Source organism: Callithrix jacchus, chromosome 9 (assembly GCF_049354715.1).
Source record: "Callithrix jacchus isolate 240 chromosome 9, calJac240_pri, whole genome shotgun sequence".
In the NCBI taxonomy this organism is placed as follows: Eukaryota; Metazoa; Chordata; class Mammalia; order Primates; family Cebidae; genus Callithrix; species Callithrix jacchus.
Window position 1 is genome coordinate 54,039,246 of NC_133510.1, and position 26,990 is coordinate 54,066,235.

Consider the following 26,990-nt stretch of genomic DNA (forward strand, 5'->3'; position numbering starts at 1 on the left):
CCCGCATAGCCAAGTCAATTCTAAGCAAAAAGAACACAGCGGGGGGCATCACACTACCGGATTTCAAACTATACTACAAGGCTACAGTAATCAAAACAGCATGGTACTGGTACCAAAACAGAGATATAGACCAATGGAACAGAACAGAGGCATCGGAGACAACACAACATATCTACAACCATACAATCTTTGATAAACCTGACAAAAACAAGCAATGGGGAAAGGATTCCCTGTTTAGTAAATGGTGTTGGGAAAACTGGCTAGCCATGTGCAGAAAGCAGAAACTAGATCCCTCCTGACACCTTACACGAAAATTAACTCCAGATGGATTAAAGACTTAAACATAAGACTTGGCACCATAAAGAAGAAAATCTAGGCAAAACCATCCAGGACATAGGAGTAGGCAAGGACTTCATGAACAAAACACCAAAAGCATTGGCAACAAAAGCCAAAATAGACAAATGGGACCTAATCAAACTCCACAGCTTCTGCACGGCAAAAGAAACACTCACTAGAGTGAGTCGGCAACCAACAGAATGGGAAAAAATTTTTGCAGTTTACCCATCTGACAAAGGGCTGATATCCAGAATTTACAAAGAACTCAAACAGATTTACAGGAAAAAAACAAACAAGCCCATTCAAAAATGGGCAAAGGATATGAACAGTCACTTTACAAAAGAAGACATATATGAGGCCAACAATCATATGAAAAAATGCTCATCATCACTGGTCATTAGAGAGATGCAAATCAAAACCACATTGAGATACCATCTCACGCCAGTTAGAACAGCAATCATTAAAAAATCTCGAGAAAACAGATGCTGGAGAGGATGTGGAGAAAAAGGAACACTTTTACGCTGTTGGTGGGAGTGTAGTGTAAATTAGTTCAACCATTGTGGACGACAATGTGGCGATTCCTCAAGGCCTTAGAAATAGAAATTCTATTTGACCCAGCAATCCCATTACTGGGTATATATCCAAAGGACTATAAATCATTCTACTATAAGTACACATGTACACGAATGTTCATTGCAGCACTGTTTACAATAGCAAAGACCTGTAACCAACCCAAATGCCCATCGATGATAGACTGGACTGGGAAAATGTGGCACATATACACCATGGAATATTATGCAGCAATCAGAAATGATGAGTTCGTGTCGTTTGTAGGGACATGGATGAATCTGGAGAACATCATTCTCGGCAAACTAACACAAGAACAGAAAATGAAATACCGTATGCATCTTCTCACTCATAAGCGGGTGATGAAAAATGAGAACACATGGACACAGGGAGGGGAGTACTAAACACTGGGGTCTATTGGGGGGAAAAGGGGAGGGCCATCGGGGGGGGATAGCCTGGGGAGAAATGCCAAATGTGGGTGAAGGGGAGAAAGGAAGCAAAACACACTGCCATGTGTGTACCTATGCAACTGTCTTGCATGTTCTGCACATGTACCCCAAAACCTAAAATGCAATAAAAAATAAAAAATAAAAATAAATAAAAATAAAAAAAACGAAAGCCCCAAATATTCCCCTCCAAAAAAAATATTAGTTTGCTGGGTGTGGTGGCTCATGCCTGTAATCCCAACACTTTCAGAGGCCAAAGCATGAGGATAACTTGAGCCCAGGAGTTTGAGACCAGCCTGGGCAACATAGCAAGACCCCTATCTCTACTTTAAAAAAAAAAAAAAAAACTTATTAGAATAAACAAATTCAGCTAAGTTAGAAGATATAAAATCAATAAAAAAATCAACTGCATTTCTATACACTAACAACAATAAATCTAAAAAAAAAAATCAAGAAAATAATCCCATTTACAATAGCATCAAAAAGATTAAAATACTTAGGAATACACTTAACCAGAGAGATGAAAGACTTATTCACTGAAAACTACAAAAAAAAAAAGAATGAAATAAAACACACAAATAGATACCTCACGTTCATGATTAGAAGATTTAATAGTACTCAAATTACTATACTACTCAAAGCAATACAGATTAAATGCAATCCATATCAAAACCCCAATAGCATTGTTTGCAGAAATGGAAGACATAATCCTAATAACCATATGGAATCACAAAGGACCCCAAATAGCCAAAACAATCTTGAGGAAAAAAAAGTTAGAGGCCTCACACTGTCATTAAAACATATGACAAAACTACAGTAATCAAAACAGTATGGTACTGGCATAAAAACAGACATAAATGGACCAGTGGAATAAAATAGAGAACCAGATATAAAGCCACTGATGTATGACCAAACAATCTTCTACAAGGGTGCCAGACTACACGATGGAGAAAACAATCTCTTCAATAAATGGTGCTAGGAAAACTGGATTTCCACATGCCAAAGAATGAAACTGAAGCTTTATCTTATACCATACACAAAAATCAACTCCAAATGGATTAAATACTTAAATGTAAGACCTAAAACTATAAAACTTCTTGAAGAAAACATTAGAAGAAAGCTTCTTGACATTGACACAGGCAATAATTTCTTGGACATAACACCAAAAATATAGACAACAAAAGCAAAAATCAACAAGTAGGACTACAACAAACTAAAAAGCATATGTGCAGTAAAGAAAACAGTGTACAGAATGAAAAAGGAACCTACAGGACGGGAGAAAATATTTGCAAACTATATATCTGACAAGGGGTTAGTACATAAAATACATAAGAAACCCCACAATTCAATAACAAAATTAATAACCCAATTTGAAAATCAGCAAAGAACTTGAATAGCACTTCTCCAAAGAAGATATACAAATAGCCAACAGATATCATATTTAATATATATATATATATATATATGCTGTATATATGCTACATATACACACAGATGTATATGTATATAAATGGTAAATGAAAAGATGCTCAACATCAGTAATCATCAAGGAAATGCAAATCAAAAACACAGTGAGCTATAAGGCAAGTAAGCGGTGAGGATGTAGAAAAACTGGAATCCTACTATACTATTGGATGGAATGTAAAATGATGCCATCAGTATAAAAAACAGTATGGAGTTTCCTCAAAAAATAGAAAGTTCAACTACCATATTATCTATCAATCCCACTTCTAGGTATTTGTCTAGGAGAACTGAAAGTCAAATCTAAAGAAGTATTTGCATTACCATGTTCATTGATGCATTATTCACAATAGCCAAGAGGATGAAACAACCTAAAAGCCCATCAACATTACTGGATAAAGAAAATAGGTGTATACATAAATGAAATGCTACTCAGCCTTTAAAAATGAAGGAAATACTGCCATGTTACAATATGGATGAAACTTGAAGACATTATGCCAGGGGAAATAAGCTAGTCACAGGACAATAATTGCAAGATTCAACTTATAAGAGTTACCTGTTCATCACACTGATGGAGGGAGAAAGTAAAATGGTGATTGCCAGGGATTTGGGGCAGAGGAAAATGGGAACCTACTGTGCAATGGGTACAGAGTTTCAGTCATACAAGATGAAAATTTCTAGAGATCTGCTGTATAACAATGCACATATGGTTAATAATACTGTACTTAAAAATGTGTTAATAGATTTCATGTTATATATTTTTTACCACAATTTTAACAAGGGGTTGGGGAAGCATGAAATTTGTATGGCATGACTTGTCCACATTCGAATGGCAGCCAGCTTCCAGGGATCAACATTTCCATTTGTAGTAACGCAGATCTTTATGAAAATATCTTTATGGAGGCCGGGCATGGTGGCTCATGCCTGTAATATCAGCACTTTGGGAGGCCGAGGCAGGTGGATCACGAGGTCAAGAGATTGAGACGATCCTGGCCAACACAGTGAAACCCCGTCTCTACTAAAAATACAAAAAAATTAGCCAGGCGTGGTGGCACGCACCTGTAGTCCCAGCTACTTGGGAGGCTGAGGCGGAAGAATCGCTTGAACCCAGGAGGAGGAGGTTGCAGTGAGCTGTGATTGCGCCACTGCACTCCAGCCTGGTGACAGAGCAAGACTCCGTCTAAAAAAAAAAAAAACAGTTGGGGGAATCAATAAATTATCATGTATTTAAAAAATATATATCTTTATGAAACTGGACTGACAGCAAGCTTTCCTGTACGGTTTTCAAATTCCACTTTCCACTTCTGAGAAATGAGAATGACACTTATGCATCTTTAATGTTCTAGTACCTTTCTTTTTATTAAGATTTTCCAGAAATTATTTACCGTAGTTTGAAAAATTCAATAGCAAGTTACCCTAGTATTCTGAGATAAAACTGACCTGGGTCAGAAGATTTTAAATAAATGGTTAGATGCTTACCTGCTTTCTTACATGCTACCACTCACCTATCTCAATTTCCCTCTGACCAATGTTTTTTTGTACCCTTTCCAAATTAATTTGCATTCTCTCATAGAGAATGTTCTAAAACAAACTAAAAAAATACTAAGCAATTTCACTTTCTTGTAACTGCTCACATTACACCAAACAGCAGGCCCAAGCTTTTAACAATACAATTAAAATAATCAAATATATGATTCTTATAAGTAGCAATTATTTATATAATTTTTTAAAATATAGCTATTAAAATTCTAATTTCATTGCTTACTTTTAAATATGCAGCTGCCTCTTGAACAGAAAGCGTTCTTTGACTAGAACTGCCACATTCATGATCTCCTAGAAAGATTAGCATATTATTAATTTTGAATCAGTACTCTGTTAAACAGAAAAAAAACAAACATGATTAATCAAATATTTTACATATTATACAATTAAAGGTTATATTATTACAATCAGTAAAGGAAATGAACAATATTATTTATACTTTCTAGAAGAAATTCCAGTGTATAAACAAACAACTACAGAATGTTTTAGTTACCACGACTTACATTAACCACAACTTTTAAATGTATTTCAGTCCAAATAGAAACATATCTTCCTCTTCTATTCCCAACTAAATTATAAGCTGGTATAGGAACTATGTCACACTGATACCTATCCACAGATCTTGGCACACAAGATGCCTTCCAGAAATACGTATTATTCCTAAAAGGGAAAAAATTCAGCAAATTCATTGTGCTAGCTTAATTAATACATCTATTATTAAAGCTAATTATTTAAGGGTTCAAATAAGTTCAAATTTATTAATGTATTATAAAGCTTGTCCATTTTCAAAGTCTAACTAATCCTATCTTTAGCAAAGGGTGTGCATGCCTTAAAAACTGTTGTAACATAGCCAGGTGTGGTGGTATGTGTCTATAGTCCGAATTACTCGGGAAGCAGAGAAAAGAGGACAGCTTGACTCCAGGAATTTGAAGCTGCAGTGAGCTGTGATCACCCTACTGCACTCCAGCCTGAGTACCAGAATAAGATCGTGTCTCAAAAAAAAATCTTTTAAAAAAAATTGTCATAACAGATCAACACAGAAATCAGGTACAAGTTACTACCTATGATCTGGTTTCTACAAAGGAAGGTGCTACATATAAACCTTTGGAAAACTACATTTTTCTTTTAATTGTTGATAAGAGAATTCAGAGCTTATTCTTTAGGCTATAAGTGGCTACCAGCAAGAAATTATCCTCATATTGAACTCCAATTGTCATGTTTTCCTTTCCCTGTGTGTTTCAAGTAGTTAGAAAACTTTTGTTAACATGGAAGTAGAATAATTGAAGTAAAATCCTTGGCAAATGTTTCTAAAAGAAAAGTAGCCATGTTCTTATTTCAGTTTTGTTCAAGTAATATGATTTTAATGTCAGTAACCATAAAAAGGGGAGAAGTACCTATTAGATGAACAAGTCTTGAAAGTTTATTAGTGTATCCTCAGAGATTCAGATCCCATAGAGTTAAAGCAGAGGTCTGCAAATTATAGTCCACAGGTCAAATGTGGCCTACTGCTGGTTTTTAAAAGTGAAGTTTTACTGGAATACAGCCAAGCTCATTTACTTATGTAGTATTTATGGCTGTTTTCATGGTATAATGGAACTGAGTAGTTATGACAGAGGTAGTCTAGCCTACAAAGCCTAAAATATCCACTATCTGACCCATCACAGAAAAAAAGCCTGCTGACCCTTGCTCAAGAGGGAATCCATATCTTTAAAAGCACACCAGATTATGCCGATTTAGTGGGCCATGAACCATACTTCATAAAACATTGCTATAGAGATAGCTGTAGAAGCTTGTGACAGTAACATCCCTGGCTAGCGTAACTAGCATATACTTATCTCTGGGTGCTACAGCATATCAAATAAATGTCATTAGCTTATAGTGTGTGAATGACAGTCAATCAAAGCAAAGAACACTTTTAGTGATATAATACAGAATTATAACCCTAAAAAACTGACCAGAATTAAGAACCCAATGGAAAAAACAAAGAGAGATGAGAGGATAGGAAGCTCTCAGGATCCTAAATACCTCCATTCAACCAGAGAATTTCCATATTTACCTATAGGCTTCTACCAATAATCTTTACACAAATGATTTGCTAAATAGAAAAGTTTGAAAACTACATTTTTCTTTTCTTATAACTGCTTATAAGAATTCAAGTCTCTCCTTTTAGATTATATGTAAAATAAGAATTAAAAAAAGTTAAAAGGTAAGAGATAAGCTGCTACTGCAATTTATATGTGCTAAACTTGATACCAATTCATCTATAATAAATTATTCCAATTTCAGACAAGTTGATTACCTTAGAGCTCTCAAAGAATTACTAAGAGCAGAATATGAGGAAAATGCAATGAATCAGGAAGGAAAATTGCAGAAGAACAAATTTACTTTATCCAAGGGAATGATACCTACATAACCAACAAAAGAAAACCCATATTTGTATATTTAATCCAAGATTTTAGTTAATTCATTGCTTCCCTAATTCCCTAAACCTCAGGATTTTTGGTTACTATTAATGCAATAAAGAAATTTGATCAACTTTAAATATATAACATATAATATACATATATTACCTCTAATACAGAGAAAAAAAGCCTTGATTAAATACACATATATAAATACATATATAAAAATAAAAAATCACTCTGTATAGGCAAGAAAAACTTCTAAAGAAAAATATTCCACAAATATAACATTGGATTTGAAAAAATATTTCTGCTAATGACATGCAACATATACAAATAATTTTTTTAAAAACATTTTAGTGACTATAAAACTATTACCTGCAAGCTGTGCCAATCGATCATGAAGCTTATATAATGTGTTCATCATAAGATTTTTTTCACTTTCCTAAAATTAAAAGAAGTGATTATGAAATACCCAATTCCAAGAAAAAAAATACACCAAATAATTCTTATTCAAAAAACCAGTAAATTAAAAATCACAGAAGCTACATTATCTGAAAGACAAATTCATATTTAAATAATGGGTACCATATTTTTAAGAAACCTTAATCTAAGACTCTAAATTACCACTCTAAATATTTCACTTTCTGGAGAATGATTTAAAAATTGGCATAAGGTTAGTGGTAAAAAAAAGGTCTCACAGACAATAAACTCCATCAACCACCAAAGAAAAGTTCCCAATCCCCCTCTATACAATGCATGCTTATGTAAATTGTTCATATGAGACTGTTTTCTTCATCAAGGCTGCCCTTCATGTTTTGTTTTAATCTGACTCAACCACATAAAACTAAGGGAATGAGTTTTGGCACGCTGACTGATATTCAGTTCTCTCCTGGGTTCCCAAGGTGCCCCTGTATAAACATATGAACCATTTAAATGAAACAAACATTCAATAAACATCTACTAGGAGTTAAGAACTGTTCTCTCATCCAAGTGACAGACCCAGTGAACAAGATGGTTCCTGTTCTCAAGGGCAAAAAACATAGTAAATGTTATATAACAACTGCAGAATAATATAGAAGATTCTCTTCCTTCCTCCTTCTGTAAATACAGAAGGAGAAGGAGGAGGGAAGAGAATTTATGGAACAGAATATTTGAGTCCAATTTCAAAGGAAAAAGTAACAGATCAGCATTCTAGGCAAAAGGAAGACCCTGAGCAAGGGCACGAAGGCATGAAAGCATTGGTTATATTTCTTACATAACCAGTAGCCTAGTTTGATTCAGCAAACTATTAGAAAAGTAGTTAACTACCAGACAACCCTGGATAGCAAAACAGAGAGTTTGACTTCATTCTGAAAATTTAGCAGCAGAGTTAAATAGACTTGTGCATCAGAAATACTACCCAAACCAGAATGTAGAGGCTGGCCTGGAAGCAGAAATAATTGTATGAAAAGAGTTAACATAGAGAAGTATTGAAATGGTATACCCTAAGCACCTGCCAAATAGTCTAAAGCAACAAGACCTCCAATTTAAGAGCAATTACAATCAAGAAGGATCAATATAAATGATGGAGGAGGGTAGGCTGCGGAGGGGGTAATAACTTATCATACTATCTAAAATAAATTCATGATTCATCAGGGGGCTCCATCTTTATTATTTTTTTTCTTCCTCAAGTTTCCAACAAAACAGAATTACTGGATGAATAGGATCATGGAGCAAATTGAAGCAAGATATAAAAGGCTAGAAAAGTAACACTTTATACGTCTAATAACATGCAACCTCATCCATTTATTTTGTGCTGTATGTTCAGGGACAGAAGAGAACAAGTTTGCACACTATGGGTGGCATGCTTTGGTCACTGCAGCTTTAACCAGTGACACTAAGAAGAAAACTCAGCAAAAGCGCCAAGATCCTAACACCAGAGTCCCTAGTTTTATGTCAGATGGTTGACTGAGATAAGTTAGTTATTCCTTCAGTTTACTACTTGCCTTCCTATATATACATTTTTGCTTCAACTTTATCTCAATCAGATTCTGAATCAAGCCAGTCCTTATCTTCACATAAAATCAAAAATTCAAACTGCAAAAATCAGACATCAAAAAGTAAAAGCAGGGTCTGAAACTCAGGTTTCTAAAGCCTAAGCATTTGTGATACATTAAACCATGAAATCATTTGTAATAAATATCTTCAACATAACAGGATGAGTAGGTGTTCCATTAATAGTGTAGTTTATGGATGTGACACATAAAACCAAGGTGAATCTAGTTAAGCTTTGGGATTAAAGCAACTGAAAGTTTTGTGTTTCTTTCCTCTAATCTGGATAAGAGACTGATTTCCTTTTTGTTTTATATGTCCTATCATGCTCTTCCTCACTTCCCTTTCAAAATTTAAACATTTGGCATCTGTCCTCTGTGATTACATCTTTAATAAACTTAAGAGGGACCTAGAAATAAACTTCAGTTTTTGACTCACAGATATTAAACACTGGACTAGTTAAGTAGAATTAACAAAACTTAACCAGATAGAACTGATCTCATACTGGATGACGTTCATATTGTCACATTCTCATACAAATAACTTAAGAACTCAGAAAGCTCAACTATAGATTTTTACAAGAATTATCTTTCCAATGAAAATTTATTTAAGATCGGGTAAGGGGGCCCACACCTGTAATCCCAACACTTTGGGAAGCTGAGGCAGGAGGACTGCTTGAGCTCAGGAATTTAAGACCAGCCTGGGCAATGTGGCAAAACCTTGTCTCCACAAAAAATACAAAAATCAGCCAAGTGTGGTGGTGCACACCTGTAGTCCCAGTTCCTTGGGAGACTGAGGTGAGGATCACTTGAGCCCAGGAGGTTGAGGCCGCAGTGACTCGTGATCACGCCACTGCACTCCAGCCTGGGTGATGAAATGAGACCTTGTCTCAAAAAAAAAAAAGAAGAAGAAACAGAATTTAAATGACCATCTATATACCAGAAGGGCCTCAACTGCTACCTAAATGGCTGACTAAATTATAATCTAAGTAGGTATTTATGATATATACTATTTACTTTATCTATCTATCTATCTATCTATCTATCTATCTATATTTACAGTCTTGCTCTGTCACCCAGGCTGTAGTAGGGTGCAGTGGCATGATGATATATGTTGTTAAGTGAATGAATACACTTTGAGAAAGAAATAGAAAGGTTTTGGTTCAATTATCTTTAGTACCAGTACACTAAACTAGCAGTAAATCTGAGAAGTATGTAAATCAACTTTTACGATTACTTACTGGTTTACAGTTTGATTATACCCTTCTTCCATTTTGACTGCTTTTCAGATTGTCTCCTAATATTGCAGCTTAATATCTAACTATGGGCTTCCCTAAGCATTCTGCAAATTAGTTAGAGTTTCACAAGTAAATACATAAAATAAGCTTTCAAATAATCTTTCATTAAATAAAGGCAATTTTATTATTTGAATTAGCAACTTTCTAATTCTGTGTTTTAGTAAGGCCCAGATTATTGTTTTTCATTTTGGAGGGAAAAAAATCTATAAGGTGACTCTATCCAATTTTCTCATATATTGTCACCATTAAATATTTCCCTCTTCAATCCTCAGCCAATTTTCTCTTCAAGGATATTTTCAACTGTCTGTATTATGCCTTTGATTAAATTATAATGAATTTTAACACTTGTGGTACGGTTTGGCTCTGTGTCCCCACCCAAATCTTGAATTTAATAAACCTCACATGTCATGGGAGGTAACTGAATCATGAGGTGGGTTTTTTTTCCTCCATGCTACTCCCATGAAGGGATAGTCAATAAGTCTCATGAGAGCTGATGGTTTTATAAAGGGGAGCTGCCCTGCATATGCTCTTTTGTCTGCCACCATGTAAGACATGACTTTCACCTTCTGCCATGATTGTGAGGCCTCCCCAGTCATGTGGAACTGTGAGTCAGTTAAACCTCTTTCCTTTACCCAATCTTGGTATGTCTTTATTAGCAGCGTAAGAACAGACTAATACAACTTGGCATGGGGCCTTGTACAGAATGAACATTTAATATAAGTAAACAACCATTATCTTAATTATAATTATTACTATTATTCAGAAGTTCAGAACTTCAGTTTCCTCCATGGGAAAAATTAAGCAGAAGAAAACAGTCTTCTATTTCCAATGTTCAGGATATATATATACATACATATATACCAAATTTAAATTATGACACTGTAGCAGTGTTATACTTAATAATGCAACTGAATAAGTCAACTTTGTTTTAAACAAATATCACCACAACAGAATATTACTAATCATTTCAGAGTTCCACTTTAACAATAGAAAGTAATATTCTATGGATGTGATTACACATTATTACACATCCTTCAGTACAACAAATAATGTTTTCTATACAGGTCTATATAACAGTTCCTATAATAAATAAACAACTAATTACAAGCTTAAACATCATCATCTCCGACATCCCTGCAATGATGGGTAAGTGAAAAATATCTTTATATAAGTAAAATTTAGGTTAAAATTAGTATTATAGCACTCTTTAAAACAAAAGAAATAGTCTGAAGGATATGCTTCCTTTCTAAGTCCTTTGAATGGTCAAATAGGCATTCCAATATGGAGAAGATCCAAAGAGGTAAAATGAGGGCAAAACGGACAAAAACTCTAAGGTATCCAACAACTAAAGGGAACAGGCATACTTTTATGTGTAAGATCAGATCCATTGATGATATGCCACTCTCATTTTACTTGGCAGCTGTCTTTTACAGTAAAGTGATGAACACTTCAGCTCTTAGGATAAAATCTGTGTCAGATTTAATTATACTACAGTTAGGGAATACTCAGAATAAGAAAACCTGTTGTTTTATACTAAAATAACCTTAAAATTAATATTTTTTTAGTTGATAGTCATCCTATACTTCCATCATATAAAACATGACACAAAATTATCAGTACTGATCTTTTACTTACTTGTATTTTTCCAAATGTTTCATCAAAGGGGTTTTCTACTATCAAGAAAAGAAAAAAAAGGGAAGTATTAGCATCACTTAAGAATTAAAATCCCCCAAACAAACTCTGAACTGCCAGCATGTACTTTGCTAAAATAGGATATAAATATGCAAACCAAATGTAAACAAACTAGTGATAATAAAGGTTGAGGAAGTACTTTTTCAGACTTATACTTATTCTCATGTTGAATTCGTGGTTTTCCTCATAATCATTGAAATAAAGTGTTCTGGTGTCAGAGAAACTGAGTTCAAGTACCAGCTCCACCTCTACCACTTATTAGCAATGTCTCCTTGAACTAACATCTAATTAGCTACCCTAAATTGCAGTTTCTTCTTTAAAGGAGTATGGATAACAATGATACCTACCTTAAACAGTTGTTTTCAGGATTAAATGAGATACACAAGATAAAATGTTTGACACCATGTCAAGCACTTAATATGCACTCAATATACACTATTATTATTACTGTTAATGACTATATCATTTGTTTCCACCTTAACTTGATTTCTCTTCAAAATATAGACTAACAAGCAGTTAACTACTGAAAGAAATCTACAAGATGCTTTAAAACTGAGTAATTCATTTAGAATTCTGACTTCTAATGATTTTTTTTTTAATTCACCTTCTAATCCTTGCTAACATCTGGAAAAGTGGCAAGAAAAAAAAATACAGATCAAAGTAACTAAGAACTAAGTCTCAGTATTAAACAATTCCAAATTTCTAATAAAATACTGTATAAAAAGGAAAGGATTTACCACTTTCCATCCAATCCTTATCCCCCTCCTTTACCTCTAAATTAAGATACAAAAATGTTTCCAGGTCACAACTAAGACTAACTAAAACTAACTGATCTTACAAAGTAGTTCACATTGACCAGGTTTCCTTTCTGAGATGCTTTTCTATTTTTAGTTGAGAAAACAGGAAGTCCCGTAGGAACCAGGAACTGTCTGATTCTAAGAAAGTTCAAGTGAGACCAGCTTAACAAGGTACAATAAAAAAGCAAGGGAAAAAAAAATGTATCCTGTTATCATCATAAGGGATTTTGCTAATGGATTTTTAAACAACATTTCTCTATACATCAAAAGGGTTTCAAAGTCAGGAAAGAAAAAGTTTTGAAAGATACTACAGAAAATCAAAAGTACTCAAAAGGGTAATCAGGAGAATAAATAATACAGCTTCAAGAGTAAATAAAATGTTAAGGATCAGAACACATGTACTAAAAAGACACCCTTTTAATATTATTTTTTCAATATAAACATTGAACAGCTATACTTAGCTCAATATACTACCAAAACATGCCTTGTCATTTGGTCAAGAAAATAACAATAAATTAGCCAAACAATACTAAGTATAAAAGGTATTTTATTTGCTCTTTATAAAAACAATTCTTAAAAATATAAAAGTAGTGTGCGGTTCCAAAAACAATGAAGAAAAAAGCTATGCTAGTGTTGCTTTTTGATTATACACAAAATTACTTTTTGTCAAGACTATCAAATGGAAAATCAGTTCTTTGAGTGGCTCCATAAAAGCATAACCGTAAATTATGAATTTACAGACTGCTCTACTGTGGGTTTCTCAGGACAGAGGCTCTGTGTTATTTGCATGCGTATGCCCAGAACCAAGCATAGTTCTATACATACAGTTAGTGCTTGAAAAATGCTGGCTGTGCTATCTAGGCACTCCTCTTTATTTCACTTTGTGTGTTAACACTGAAGCAAAAGTGTTAAATTCTGCAGGAAGCTGGAGGAAGGTATGTTCCGAGCTACTGGGGAGGGAGAAGGATAGGATAACACAGAGAAAGCTGAAGAGGGAAAAAACAATTTTACTGAAAATATCGCTCTGCCCCTAGTATCCTTCTAGATTTCTGCCTCTTGCCTTGTAGTCTAAAATACCTGAGAGTACAACATACCTAAAACAGCCAAGAGGATACTTTGCGCCCAACAAACCTTCTGTTAAAAATTTTTTTCCCCAAATGCTTATCATAATTGCCACCTATTAAATGAACAGAGACCTATTAACAACAGCAGAAGTAAAACATATCCTTGGGGTTGTTTTTACAAGGAAACACCATCCAAAAACAGCAACACCAACAAATTAAAGCCCTCAAAGTTTTCAAAGCATCTTTATACATTTTTTTCTTTCCCCAAATCATTTCAGTATTTCCAAAAACACACCAATATCTTCCAGCTCATCCAAATTGCCTAGTCTTTAATGGAAACAATATATACTGTTATACCCCTAGTGAAAATATACAACACCCTCTCCCAATTAGGTAACTGAAGAGAAGAAACCTTGTTTCAAAAGCATCCCACACCAAAAATTTGCCACTTCATTCATTATTCAGTCACTTTTCTATGGAGGGACCTGAGAATGAATTACAGCTGTATCCTATATCCTAGAGCAATGATAATGCCAAGATGGTACTTCAAAATTTACTCTTCCATCCCCTAAAGGCACAACCTTGAAGCCATTTTTGATTTGTTGTCCTCCTTTAACCCTACATTCTCAACAGCCTCTCACTATTGCTTTTTTGGACATTACTTCAATACTTTAGTTTGGATTATCTGAAGCCTCAAATACACCAAACTTGTCTTTGTAAATGTCCTTAATATTTGGACTTCTTATCCCTTTAAACTATCCTAATAACTGCAAAATGAAATCACTAAAATGTTTCATTAGAACCCTCAAAATCTTCCAATGGTTTCTAATCACACTTTGTTGCAAGGAACAAATGCTTATCTTATGATAATTGCTTATAAACACAAAATGCTTCTCCACCAAATCCCTTCTTTCCCCTAACCCCCTACCAATTCCAAAAATGTTACTAGTTTTACTGATCTTTTCTCAAATGTAAACTGCTTTCCATTCTCTTACATAGAAATAGAATTTATCAACTGTTACGAATTCTCAGATTAAAAGGAGAAACTTATAAACACACCTATACGTTTATAAACTTCAAAGTATATGCTTTGCTAGCTTAAGAGTCCTAAGCATTTGGAGAATAAATATCTGCTATTTATGACTCAGGAAAACAGGCAATAGTACATTCAGGATGCTTTCCTACAGCTTTCTTTGGATCAACACATCCGGCTTCAGTCTGCTATGACAATTTTTTGTTCTGTATACTTGGAACCACTGCCAATTACAGCACATAAAAATATTCTCTCAGAAGACTGAGCATTTGATCTTTCTGGTCTTCTTTAAGCCTGAATGTTTTTCATCTCCATTCTGCCTTGAAGATTCAGTTTACAGCTATGCTACAACCATGAAGGATGCCTAATCACTGCAGTTTATCATGACCTCCTTCTCAGAATCCCCCTTCTCAGAATCTCAGTAATTTGCTCCCCTTTATGATTTCACTATTTGGGTTCAGCCCCTCACCCCCAGCCCCAACAAGACTGCAATATCGCCATGTATCTCAATGCCTTTGCAGATATTGGGTGCTATGCACATGCTGAACAAATAGAAACTTGAAGGCATACTACAGTCTCCTAGAATAGCAGCTTCTTCAATGCCAGAAAAGTACTATATAGTCTTGATCACTACAACCCTCTCCTTTGAATAAAAAGGAAATTATGTTTACTGAGTTCCTAATATGCGCCAGGAATAATGCTGTTGCCATGTACTCAAGAAGTACACTCATTTCATCCTCATAACACTACCATTTAGAGTAGATATTAGTTCTATTTTTACAGACAGAAATATTGAGACATGTTGAGATTAAGTTGTTTCCTTGAGGTAAACATAGTTTAAGAAGCCGGGATTCACAAATATGAGATTCAAACCTATTTATGTCTGACTCCAAAGCCTACATAACTCGCATCATAGAAGTAACAGCTATAGAAAATAAAACATTGGTTTTATTTAAAGAAAGCATGCGCTAAAACTTTTCAATTTTGAATCATTAATCTGCTTATGATATTGATATAATGTATCAAAAATGACAAAAACGGGGATATGGGGGAAAACAGGCTGTTGGAAAACATACTATTGTCTCTTAAATGAGGAAAAAATTCTCCTCAAAACAAATTCTCCAATTGTAGTCTAGGGAAGTATTTTCCATGATATATCAAAATATAAAGTATCCAGTGAGTTCCATGGATGGAATTATTCACTCCCCTTCTCTCTGAGGCCATGGCACTCTGTTTATATGACTACCATAAAGTGTACCACATGGCATCAGTTTTAAAAAATTATAATTTCTGATTTAGTACCATACTACATCTAAACAATATTTTCATTTAGCTTCATCTTGCAACATAAAATATTTGCAAATATATAAAGTGCCTACTCAGTCCAGGTATTAGGCTAGTTACAAGAGATTTAAAAATTAATATATATAAGCCCTGTTCTCAGAAAGTTCAGTCTGGAGGGCAGCAATTCTACAGACAGCAGTTTTAAAGGCAGTCTCTTGTATCTAAAACTCCATGACCTTAAGGCTAGTGCAATCTTAAGGATAGTTAAGTCATCTAGACAGTTACATTCAGCTGCCTGAATGAGCAGTTCTCTCTATATATTACATCTTTTTGTAAACAGACAGTCAAATTCTCAAATCCTATCTTCTAGCATTAATGGTTTAAGCACAGCATAATTTTATGTGAAAAAGAGGGTTGTGGGTGAGGGGAAATGTTTCCAACAGCTGCAAAACACTGCACCTGTGTGGCAAACACTTCTGCATTTCACTAGCAACCAGATTAATCTAAAAATGGATAGGATTAACAAGGCAGGACATTCTTTAGCAACACAGCATTTTGCCCATTTGTTTTCTGAAAGTTCTCTAATTGTTTCATGGCTTCATTAAATAGATGGTCATTCTAGATGACAGGAACAGTCCACTTGATGTATACTTAACAAAGTATTATGAATATTGAGATTACATAATCGAAATAGGAAAAGTTTTAACAACAAAAGTACGTATTACTGTCTTTCATAAAACTTGCCTAAGGGAAACTCTTGTACCACCACCCTTGTATTCATCAATAATCTTTCAATTGGAGAGAGATCCAAGATGGCCAATCACTAGCAGCTCTGGCTTGTAGCTCCCAGTGAAAGCACAGAGAACGAGAGGATGCCACACTTTCAGACGAATTTTTGTTGCTCACAGACCAGGAAATTCCCAGCGAAGGAGCCCCACAGGTCACCAGCGCAAATCTTGCGGCCAGCATGGCGGTTTTGCCGGTGCCTCGGCACGCGGTTACTGGTGCAGAATAAACGGGACTGGTTCCCCTTTACGTCTGGAGCTCCAGGAAGGCAGAGTCACCTATTCAGCTGATTGAAGGACGGACTCAAGAAGGAAACCAGACCGGAGATTCCCGGGCAGAAAAGCACCACCAATCTTAACGCTGCTGTTTTAGCCGGCGCAGTGGGTTGCTCAGATTCCAGCGCTGGGAATCAATAAATTGGACGTCCACTCAGAAACCTAATTAGAAAGGCGGTAATTACAAAGACGGCAGATGGATAAATTTATAATGGAGGGAAGACACCAGCCTAAAAAGGCTGAGAATACCCAAAATCAGAATGCCTCTCCCTCTACAGGGCATTACAGTTCCTCATCAGCAGCGGAACAAGGCCTGATGGAGAAAGACTGTGTTCCATTAACAGAAGTAGGCTTCAGAAGGTGGATGATAAGAAACTTCTGGGAGTTAAAAGAACTTGTTCTAACCCAATGCAAAGAAACTAAAAACTTTGAAAAAAGGTTTGACGAAATGCTAACAAAAATAAACAATATAGAGAGGAATATAAGTGAATTAACAGAGTTGAAAAACACAACACGAGAACTTCGCGAAGTATGCACAAGTTTTAATAGCTGAATTGATCAAGCAGAAGAAAGGATATCAGAGGTCAATGACGAACTTAATGAAATAAAACGAGGAGACAAGAATAGAAAAAAAAGGATAAAAAGGAATGAACAAAGTCTCCAAGAAATATGGGACTATGTGAAAAGACCTAATTTACGTTTGATAGGTGTACCTGAATGTCATGAAGAGAATGAATCCAAGCTGGAAAATGTTCTTCAGGATATTATTCAGGAAAACTTTCCCAACCTGGCAAGGCAGTACAATATTCAAGTCCAGGTAATACAGAGAACACCACAAAGATAGTCCTCAAGAAGAGCAACCCCAAAGCACATAATCATTAGATTCACCAGGGTTGAAATGAAGGAGAAAATACTAAGGGCAGCCAGAGAGAAAGGTCAGGTTACCCATAAAGGGAAGCCTATCAGACTTACAGCAGATCTCTCAGCAGAAACCCTACAAGCCAGAAGAGAGTGGGGGCCAATATTCGCATCCTTAAAGAAAAGAACTTTCAACCCACAATTTCATATCCAGCCAAACTAAGCTTCATAAGTGAAGGAAAAATAAAATCTTTTGTGAACAAGCAAGTACTCAGAGATTTCATTACCACCAGGCCTGCTTTACAAGAGCTTCTGAAAGAGGCATTACACATAGAGAGGAACAATCAGTATTAGCCTTTCCAAAAATATACCAAAAAGTAAAGAGCATTAACATAATGAAGAATTTACATCAACTAATGGGCAAAACAGCCAGCTAATATCAAATGGCAGTAACCCTAAATTTAAATCGACTAAATCCCCCAATCAAAAGATACAGCCAAAACTCATCGGTATGCCAGACCCATCTATAACAGAGGGATGGAGAAAGATTTACCAACCAAATGGAGAGCAAAAATAAATAAATAAAAAGCAGGAGTTGCAATTCTCACCTCTGATAAAATAGATTTTAAAGCAACGAAGACATAATGGTAAAAGGATCAATGCAACAAAAAGAGCTAATAATCCTAAATATATAAGCACCCAATACAGGAACACCCAGATACATAAGACCTATAAAGAGACTTAGACTCCCACACAATAATAGTGGGAGAATAATAGTGGGAGACTTCAACATCAATATTAGATAGATCAACAAGACAGAAAATTAATAAAGATATCCAGGACTTGAACTCAGATCTGAAACAAGTAAACTTAATAAACATTATCAATACCACATCACACCTACTCACAGGTTTAAATGAAATATTGGTTGGCTATTATTAAGCACAATTATTGGCATAAAAGAGGTTTTCAATACCCATTTTTAGAATAAAGCAACACTCCCGTTCTCTCTCCCTCTTTCTTCCTCTCCTTCGTTCCTTTTTCTTTCTTTCTCTCTTTCTTAAAAAAAAAAGAAAGAAAAGAAAACAGAGGCACATTCTCTCATGCCCCACATCTAATCCTCCAACAAATGCATTGGGAACTCATACAAGTCAATTGCAAAAAAAAAAAAGAAAAAAATAATAATAAAATCTGCGAACAACGGCTTATATTACCTAATTAATAATGTGGATCCATGTCCATTTGAGCATTTAAGCCCATTCTCTAAATCACATAAACAATATGTAGACTTGTTTAAACACATACTTTTTAATGTTTCAGAAAGAAAAAATAATAATAATCTTTCAATTTTAATCCCATCTACTGATCTGAATTTACAGAGATCAAACCTAGGTGGGGATAATGAGTGAAAGAAAAGGGAAAGAGGGCAAGAATACAACAGCTTCTCCACTTCTGCTTTCCTACAGAGCTCCCAATTTTCACCTGTCCCTGTTTGAGAGGCTACAATCCCATGCTGTTTTCAAATAAGCTATTCTTTAAAAATGAAAGTACGCACTAATTTTTTTTAAAAAAAGAACTTTAAACATGGCTATCAGAGTACTAAGAATATAAAGAAAACTGAAAACAATGTGTCTAAGGAAGTAAAAGGTCAAAACTCAGAATCAAATTTTCCATTATCCTTGTTACTTAACTGGTTCTTATTCTTTATATGTGATAAAAAGAAATTATGATCTCTTTCAACCTTGCAATCATTTGAAAGTCTTACATTTGCTCACCATAAAAATGAAGCTTCCCAAGGGGGGAAAAACTGATATCATACTGATATGGTTTGGCTCTGTGTCCCCACCCAAATCTAATCTCAAATTGTAAGACCCATGTGTTGAGAGGGACCTGGTGGGTGGTGACTGGATCATGGAGGCAGTTTCCCCCATGCTGTTCTCATGATAGTGAGTTCTCATGAGATCTGATGGTTTTATAAGGGGCTCTTCTCCATTTGTGCTCTGTCGCCACCTTGTGAAAAAGGTACTTGCTTCTGCCTGTCCTTCTGCCATTACGGCAAATTGCAGAACTGAGTCAATTAAGCCTCTTTCCTTTATAAAGTACCCAGTCATGGGTATTTCTTTATAGCAGTGTTAGAATGAACTAATGCAAAGACTATAACTGAAATTATTTATATTTATTCAAGCACCAAGTCCACATTATAATTGTACTGTCAGTTTGAGATCTCTGTAACAAAAGCTGTAAGAAAGACTTCTAACCACAGGCTTTTCAACAAGTCTTTATGAAGTATATTCTGGCAAGGTGTGGAGAAAAGGAATGCTTTTACACTGTTGGTGGGAGTGTAAATTAGTTCAACCATTGTAGAAGACAGTGTGATGAGCCTTCAAAGATTTAGAGGCAAAAATATCATTTGCCCAAGCAATCAATTACTGGATATATACCCAAAGGAATATAAATAATTCTATTATAAAGATATATGCACGTACATGTTCAATGCAGCACTATTCACAATACCAAAGACACTGAATCAACCTAAATGCCCATCAGTGATAGACCGGATAAAGAAAATGTGGTACATAACCACCATGCAATACGATGCAGCCGTAAAAAGGAACAAGATCATGTCCTTTGCAGGGACACAGATGGTGCTCGAGGCCATTATCCTCAGCAAACTAACACAAGAACAGAAAACCAAACACTGTACATGTCCTCACTTAAACATGGGAACAGCTGGATAAGAACACGCAGGCACATGGAGGGGGAAAATCCCACAATGGGGCCTATTAGAGGGTTGAGTGAGGGAGAGCATCAGGAAGAACAGCTAATGGACAGCTAATGGCTTAATACCTGGATGACAGAAGTATCTGTGCAGCAAATCACCATGGCACACATTTATCTATGTAACAAACTTGCGTATCCTGCACACATACCCCTGAACTTAAAAAGGTAAAAATGAAAAAAAGTGGCAGTTTCTAAGAAGCTACTGATGATATAAAGTGTTACTTTGAACATCAATAATTTAAATGCACTACTTAAAACATCAGTGTGGATAACAAAACAAGAACCAGTTATAAGTTGTCTATAAGAAAATCCACCTCAAATGTAAAGACACATATAGATTAAAAGTAAAGATATGGAGAAAGTTACATCATGCTAACACCAATAAAAGAAAATGAAAATAGCTGTATTAATTTCAGATATTGCAAACTCCAGAGCAAGGAAAGTTATCTGTAATAAAGAGGAGCATTACATAATGACAAAGGGGTCAATTCTCCAAGAAGACATAACACTACCCAATGTTTATATACCTAACAACAAAGTATCAAAATACATGAGGCAAAAACTGATAGAAATGAAAAGAAGAAAAAGAAGAATCCACTAATATAGTTAGCAATTTCAACACTGCTATACCAGAAATGGTCAGATCTACCAGGCAGAAGATCAGTAAGCATAGCTGAACTCAAATCATCAATCAACTGGATATAACGAACAAAAGATTACTTCATCAAACAACAACAGATTACACAGTATTCTCAAGCTTACATGGAATGTTCACCAAGACAGATTACATACTAGGCCATAAAACATGCCATAACAAATTTAAAATAGAAGTCACACAATGTCTGCTCTCAGATTGCAATGAATTCAACAAGAAACCAACAGAAAGATAGCTGCAAAAGTCCCAAAATACTTGGAGATTAAACAACACATTTTGAAATAACACATGGGTTTACAAAGAAATCTTGAGACATTTTAAAATATTTTGAACTAAATGAAAAAGAAATGTACCAAAATTTGTGGGACACAGCAAAAGTAATGCTTAGAGGGAAATTTATTAAATTTATGTATAGTGTTTCATTATTGGAATGCCAAGCATGTGGGAGTTATTTATATGCTACTGCACAAGGTCATTGCCAAAGCCTGATTGAAAAAAAATTTTTAAATTGCAACCTCAGGCATAAATGAGTTAATGAATTCATAAATTAGAAAAGAAAGACCTAATATAATTCATAAGCTTCCACCTTGGTAAATTAGGAAGAGATCAAATTAAATCCAAAGTAAGCATAAGAAAGATTAAGAATTAGAGCAGAAATCAATGAGATAAAAACAGAAAATCTATAAAGAAAAATCAAAGAAACCAAAAGTTCGTTCCTTGAAAATATTAATGAAATTAACAAGCGTTTATACAGGCTAAGAAAAAGAGAGTAGAAACAAATTACTAATACCAGAAATAAAAGAAGATATCACTATGGCTCCTGTGGACATTAAAAGGGTAACAAAAGAATACTGTGAACAACTCTATGCCCACAAATTTGACAACCTTGATGAAGCAGACCAATTCCTCAAAAGACATAATCTTGTCAAAACTTACAGAAGACACAGCCTGAATAGGACTATACCTATTAAAAAAACTGAATCAATAAGTAACAACCTTCCAAAATAATACACCAGGCCCAGATGGAGAATTCTACCAAAGATTTAAGAAAAAACTTACACCAATTCTCTATAATGTCTTTCAGAAGATAGAAGCAGATATGAGGTCAGCATTATCCTAACAGCCAAACTACTCAATGACATTACAAGAAAAGTACAGACCAATATCTCTCACAAACACAGATGCAAAAGTCTGCAACAAATAGCAAATTCCATCCAACAAAGTATAAAAAGAACAATAAACTACAACTAAGTGGGATTTATTGCAGGTATACAATCTGAAAATAATGTAGTCCATATAAAAAAAATTACATGATCTTATCAGCAAATGCAGAAAAAGCATCTGGCAAAAGTTCAACACCGAGGCTGGGCACGGTGGCTCATGCCTGTAATTCCAACACTTTGGGAGCCGCCTGTAATTTCAACACTTTGGGAGACCAAGGCAGGCACATCACCTGAGGTCAGGAGTTGAAGACCAGCTGGGCCAATGTGGTGAAACCCTGTTTCTACTGAAAATATAAAATTAGCCAAGCGTGGTGGTGCATGCTTGTAATCCTAGCTACTTGGGAGGCTAAGGCAGGAGAATCGTTTGAACCCGGGAGGTGGAGGTTGCAGTGAGCCGAAATTGCGACACTGCACTCCAGCTGCTGCGACAAGAGGGAAACTCTGTCTCAAAAAAAAAAAAAAAAGAAAGAAAGTTCAATACCCATCACCAAAAAAAAAAAAGAAAAAAGAAAATTCTCAGTAAACTAGGAATACAAAGAAATTTCCTCAACTTGATAAAGAATATCTATTAATACAGGACTCAATATTATCTAGATGTCAGTTCTTCTCAACTTGATCTAGATTCAATAATAATCAAAATCCCAGCAGGTTATTTTGGAGATACTGTTAAACTAATTTTAAGGTTTATATGGAAAAGCAATAGACCCAGAATAACCAAAACAATATTGAAGAACAAAGGTGGAAGACTGACAGTATCTGACTTCAAGACTTACTCTAAAGCTACAATAATCTAGACAGTGTGGTATTGGTAAAAGAACAGAGAAAAAGATCAGTGGAACAGAATAGAAAGGCCAGAAATAGACCCATGTAAAGTCAACCGATCTTTGATAAAGGAACAAAGGCAATGCAATGGAATAAAGATAGTTTTTTCAACAAATAATTCTGGAACACCTGGATACTCACATGCAAAAAAATTAATCTAGACACAGACATTTTATCCTTCCCAAAAATTAAGTCAAAATAGATCACACACCTACATATCAAACACAAAACTGTAAAACTCTAGAAGATAAGAGAGAATCTAGGCAACAACTTTTTAGACATAACACCAAAGGCATAATCCATGAAAGTAGTGACAGGCTGACATTCACATTAAAAAATTTCTGCTCTATAAAAGACACTGTTAAGAGAATAAAAAGAGAAGTCATAGACTGTCAGGAAATATTTGCAAGACATATCTGATAAAGTACTGCTATCTAAAATATATTAAAAAAATTTAAAAAAAACAAACCCTATTAAAAAATAGGCCAAAGAACTTAACTGACATCTCACCAAAAGTATACAGAAAAGATGATCCACATCATATGTCATCAGGGAAATGCAAATTAAAATAATGAGATACCATTACATACCTATCAGAATGGCCAAAAACCAGAACACTGACATCACAAATGCTGGTGAGGATGTGGAACTGTTACTGGTGGAAGGTCTTGACTATGAGTCATCTTGGTTCTCGGTGTTTTGAACAAAGAATTGGACAAAACATACAAAGCAACAAAAGAATTAAGTAACAAAAGCATAGATTTATTGAAACAAAAGTATACTCCACTAAACGGGAGCAGGCTCAAGCAAGTGGCTCAAGAGCACTGGTTACAGAATTTTCTGGAGTGTAAATACCCACTAGGTTACCCACTAGGTTTCCCATTGGTTACTTGGTTACACCCTATGTAAATGAAGTAGTTGCCCACGATCAGTCTGATTTATGGTGGAAGGTGACCAATCAGAGGCTGAAGTCACAAAGTTACACCCTTATGCAAATGAAGACTAGGCCAGTGACCAGTCTGAATGGTTGCAGGAGGGGGACTAATTAAAGGTACTTTCCATTTCTCATCTGCAATGCAGAAGGTGGTAGAGGGGTTGGGATGTTACAAAGGGTGTAACCTCTGTTCCTTTGTTACTTGGGCATGGAAAGTTGGGGTTTTCCTTTTGATTCAGTTCTAGGAAGTCAGTGTCAACGAGTCTTAGGTTCCCTGCCTTCAGCCGCTACTCTCCTGCCTCAGAACTCTCGTTCATTACTGGTAGGAATGCAAAATGCTATAGCCACTTTGAAAGACAGTTTGGTGGTTTCTTACAAAACTAAACATAATCTTCCCATATAATCCATTAATCATGTTTTTTGGTATTTACCCAAAGTAGGTGACAACTTTATGTTCACAAAAAAGAAAAAAAAAAAAACTCGCACATGGATGTTTACAACAGCATCCATGAATTATTCATAATTCAGTCTAAATTCTTTAATAATTGGAAACTGAAAAAGAAAAGTTCCCTCTCTTTTGCAAAGACCTAGAAGAGTCATTGTAATGTAACAGTTTTTTTGGTTTTAGAAAGATATATTTAATATAGCCTTATTTTCAGAAATTCATATAATTTACATTAGAAATAAGATGTTATCTTTTTTACTAAAACAATGTTAGAAACGTAGAATATTGAAAAATGACTATGGTCCTTAGAGATACGGGTACTCACAGGAAAAAAGAAAAATGGCTAAAATGTAAGATCTTGTGTCTAGTAATTTTTAAACTGTAAATGTAAATATTCACAAATTATTTTCTAAAATGTTTAACCTGTTGAGTTGGAGGTGATTCATCCATCATTGATTTCATAACTCTGGTTTCATTTATCTAAATATTACTAAATTAGAAAGTCAGATAATTAGCAAATCCAGAAAATATTAAAGTAGACATTTAAGACTTTAATGACAGTCTGTTCCTTCCAAAGATGTATTCTAATATCTTTATAGAGTATCCACAATTCAAAGAACATTAAATAGAATTATTTTTCCTGAATCTGACTAGTAACTAAAATTGAAGTTCTCATTAAAACAAAAGTTTAATCTAAAAGAAGACTCTAAGATGTTAAGTAAATATCAACAATTTACTCTAAGATAAAGTTAATAATCAATTCTCTGCTTCACCTCTCCCACAAAGATATAAGTAAGTCTCAATGGCTCTAAATTCCAGGGGGAAACAATTAAGGTGCTGGCTCCATTTAATTTTGTCAGCTAGAGATAACCCCACATTGACCACAATATTGGGAAGAAAAGTAATGCAGTTAGCCCTCTGTATCCATGTGTTCTGTATTCAAGGACTCAATCAACGTGAGAGCAAAGATGTGGGGGAGAAAACAAAACAATAAAAGCTAACAACACAAAATAATACAAATTTTAAAAACAACAAAGCATAACAACCATTTATATAGCATTTACATCATATTTGGTACTATAAATAATCTAAAGATGATTTAACATATACAGGAAGAATGCTTGTGTTATTTGCAAAGTCTCCACTATTTTATATGAGGGACTTGAGCATCTGTGGATTTTAGTCTATGTGGGGGTTCTGGAATCAATCCCCCTTGGATACTGAGGTATTAATATATAAGGATCAGCTTCAAATAAAGAAAAAGCAATATGTCTACTTAAATTATAGGAGGTTAATCTTACTATATTGCTCAAGGTAGAAAAGTTTGAGTGACCTACCTCTCAGGAGTTTCAACAGATCTCTTCCTGAAAACTATTTATGTATATATGACACTTGAATAATTATGCTACTGCCTACTGCATGGTGACAAGTGAATAGAAAAACAAAAGCAAGTCAACTTGTAAAGGTTAGATACAAATCTATAAATAATACCAAGCATCTGTGCAATAGCTAACTTGGCACCCAAAGTAATTTATGCTAATGAATACTGTAATTTATTAAACATGGTGACAGCTCACTGTAGGAAGAAATTTTAAACATTAACTACTACACACTGGAAACTCTAACAGTTCCTCTAAATTTATATTATAAAATACAAGTGAAACTTTATTTTAACAAAGTCAATTCTGAAGGAATATTGCTAAATGAGAATTTGAAGATCCAAAAGGGATTTGTGATGCACTGAAGATGTTCAATGTAATAAAGTAATACGAGTTTTGCATACAATTAAATACAATAGGTCTTCTACTTTATAACATTCAAAATTACAATGCATGTATTTAACATCTTCAATGATTATCTCCAGTTTTAGTTTTGGGTGGCGCAAAAACAATATGCAAATAAGAAAACTGTAGAGAGAAAACATACAGAGGAATGAAGAGAGTAAGACTTAAATAGTAGTAGTTTCCCCTCCATTCACTGAATGGGAATAAAGAGCAGAGGTCTGATAAAAAAAAAAAGGGTATTATACATACAGATAACATATAAAGGTGGAAGTATAACCAGAATAAACATATAAACTAAATTTGAAGAAGTTCCCATCATTGACTTTATGAGAAATGTGCTTAAAAATAATATGTATCTTTGGATTTTACCTCCGGAAAAAAACAGACAGATGAAAAGTCATCTAGGAAACAGAGAAACTTATATATGTTATCAGGTCAAAAATTACTGGGTAAATAACAATTTAAGCAGTTA

General features: G+C 34.8%; 1 protein-coding gene across 3 annotated transcripts in view; it reads right to left on the minus strand.

Annotated features, from left to right (window-relative positions):
• Positions 1-26,990, minus strand: part of LEMD3 (LEM domain containing 3) — an 82,758-nt gene that overhangs the window by 26,887 nt on the left and 28,881 nt on the right. For 2 of the 3 annotated variants that reach the window (XM_002752708.6, XM_054238317.2), the window contains 3 exons: positions 11,721-11,758; positions 7,133-7,199; positions 4,576-4,643 (listed from right to left, as the gene is read on the minus strand). In XM_002752708.6, the coding sequence (XP_002752754.1) occupies positions 4,576-4,643; positions 7,133-7,199; positions 11,721-11,758 (173 nt within the window). The remainder of the gene's footprint in view (positions 1-4,575; positions 4,644-7,132; positions 7,200-11,720; positions 11,759-26,990) is intronic. The other variant, XM_035256192.3, reaches the window with a different exon arrangement.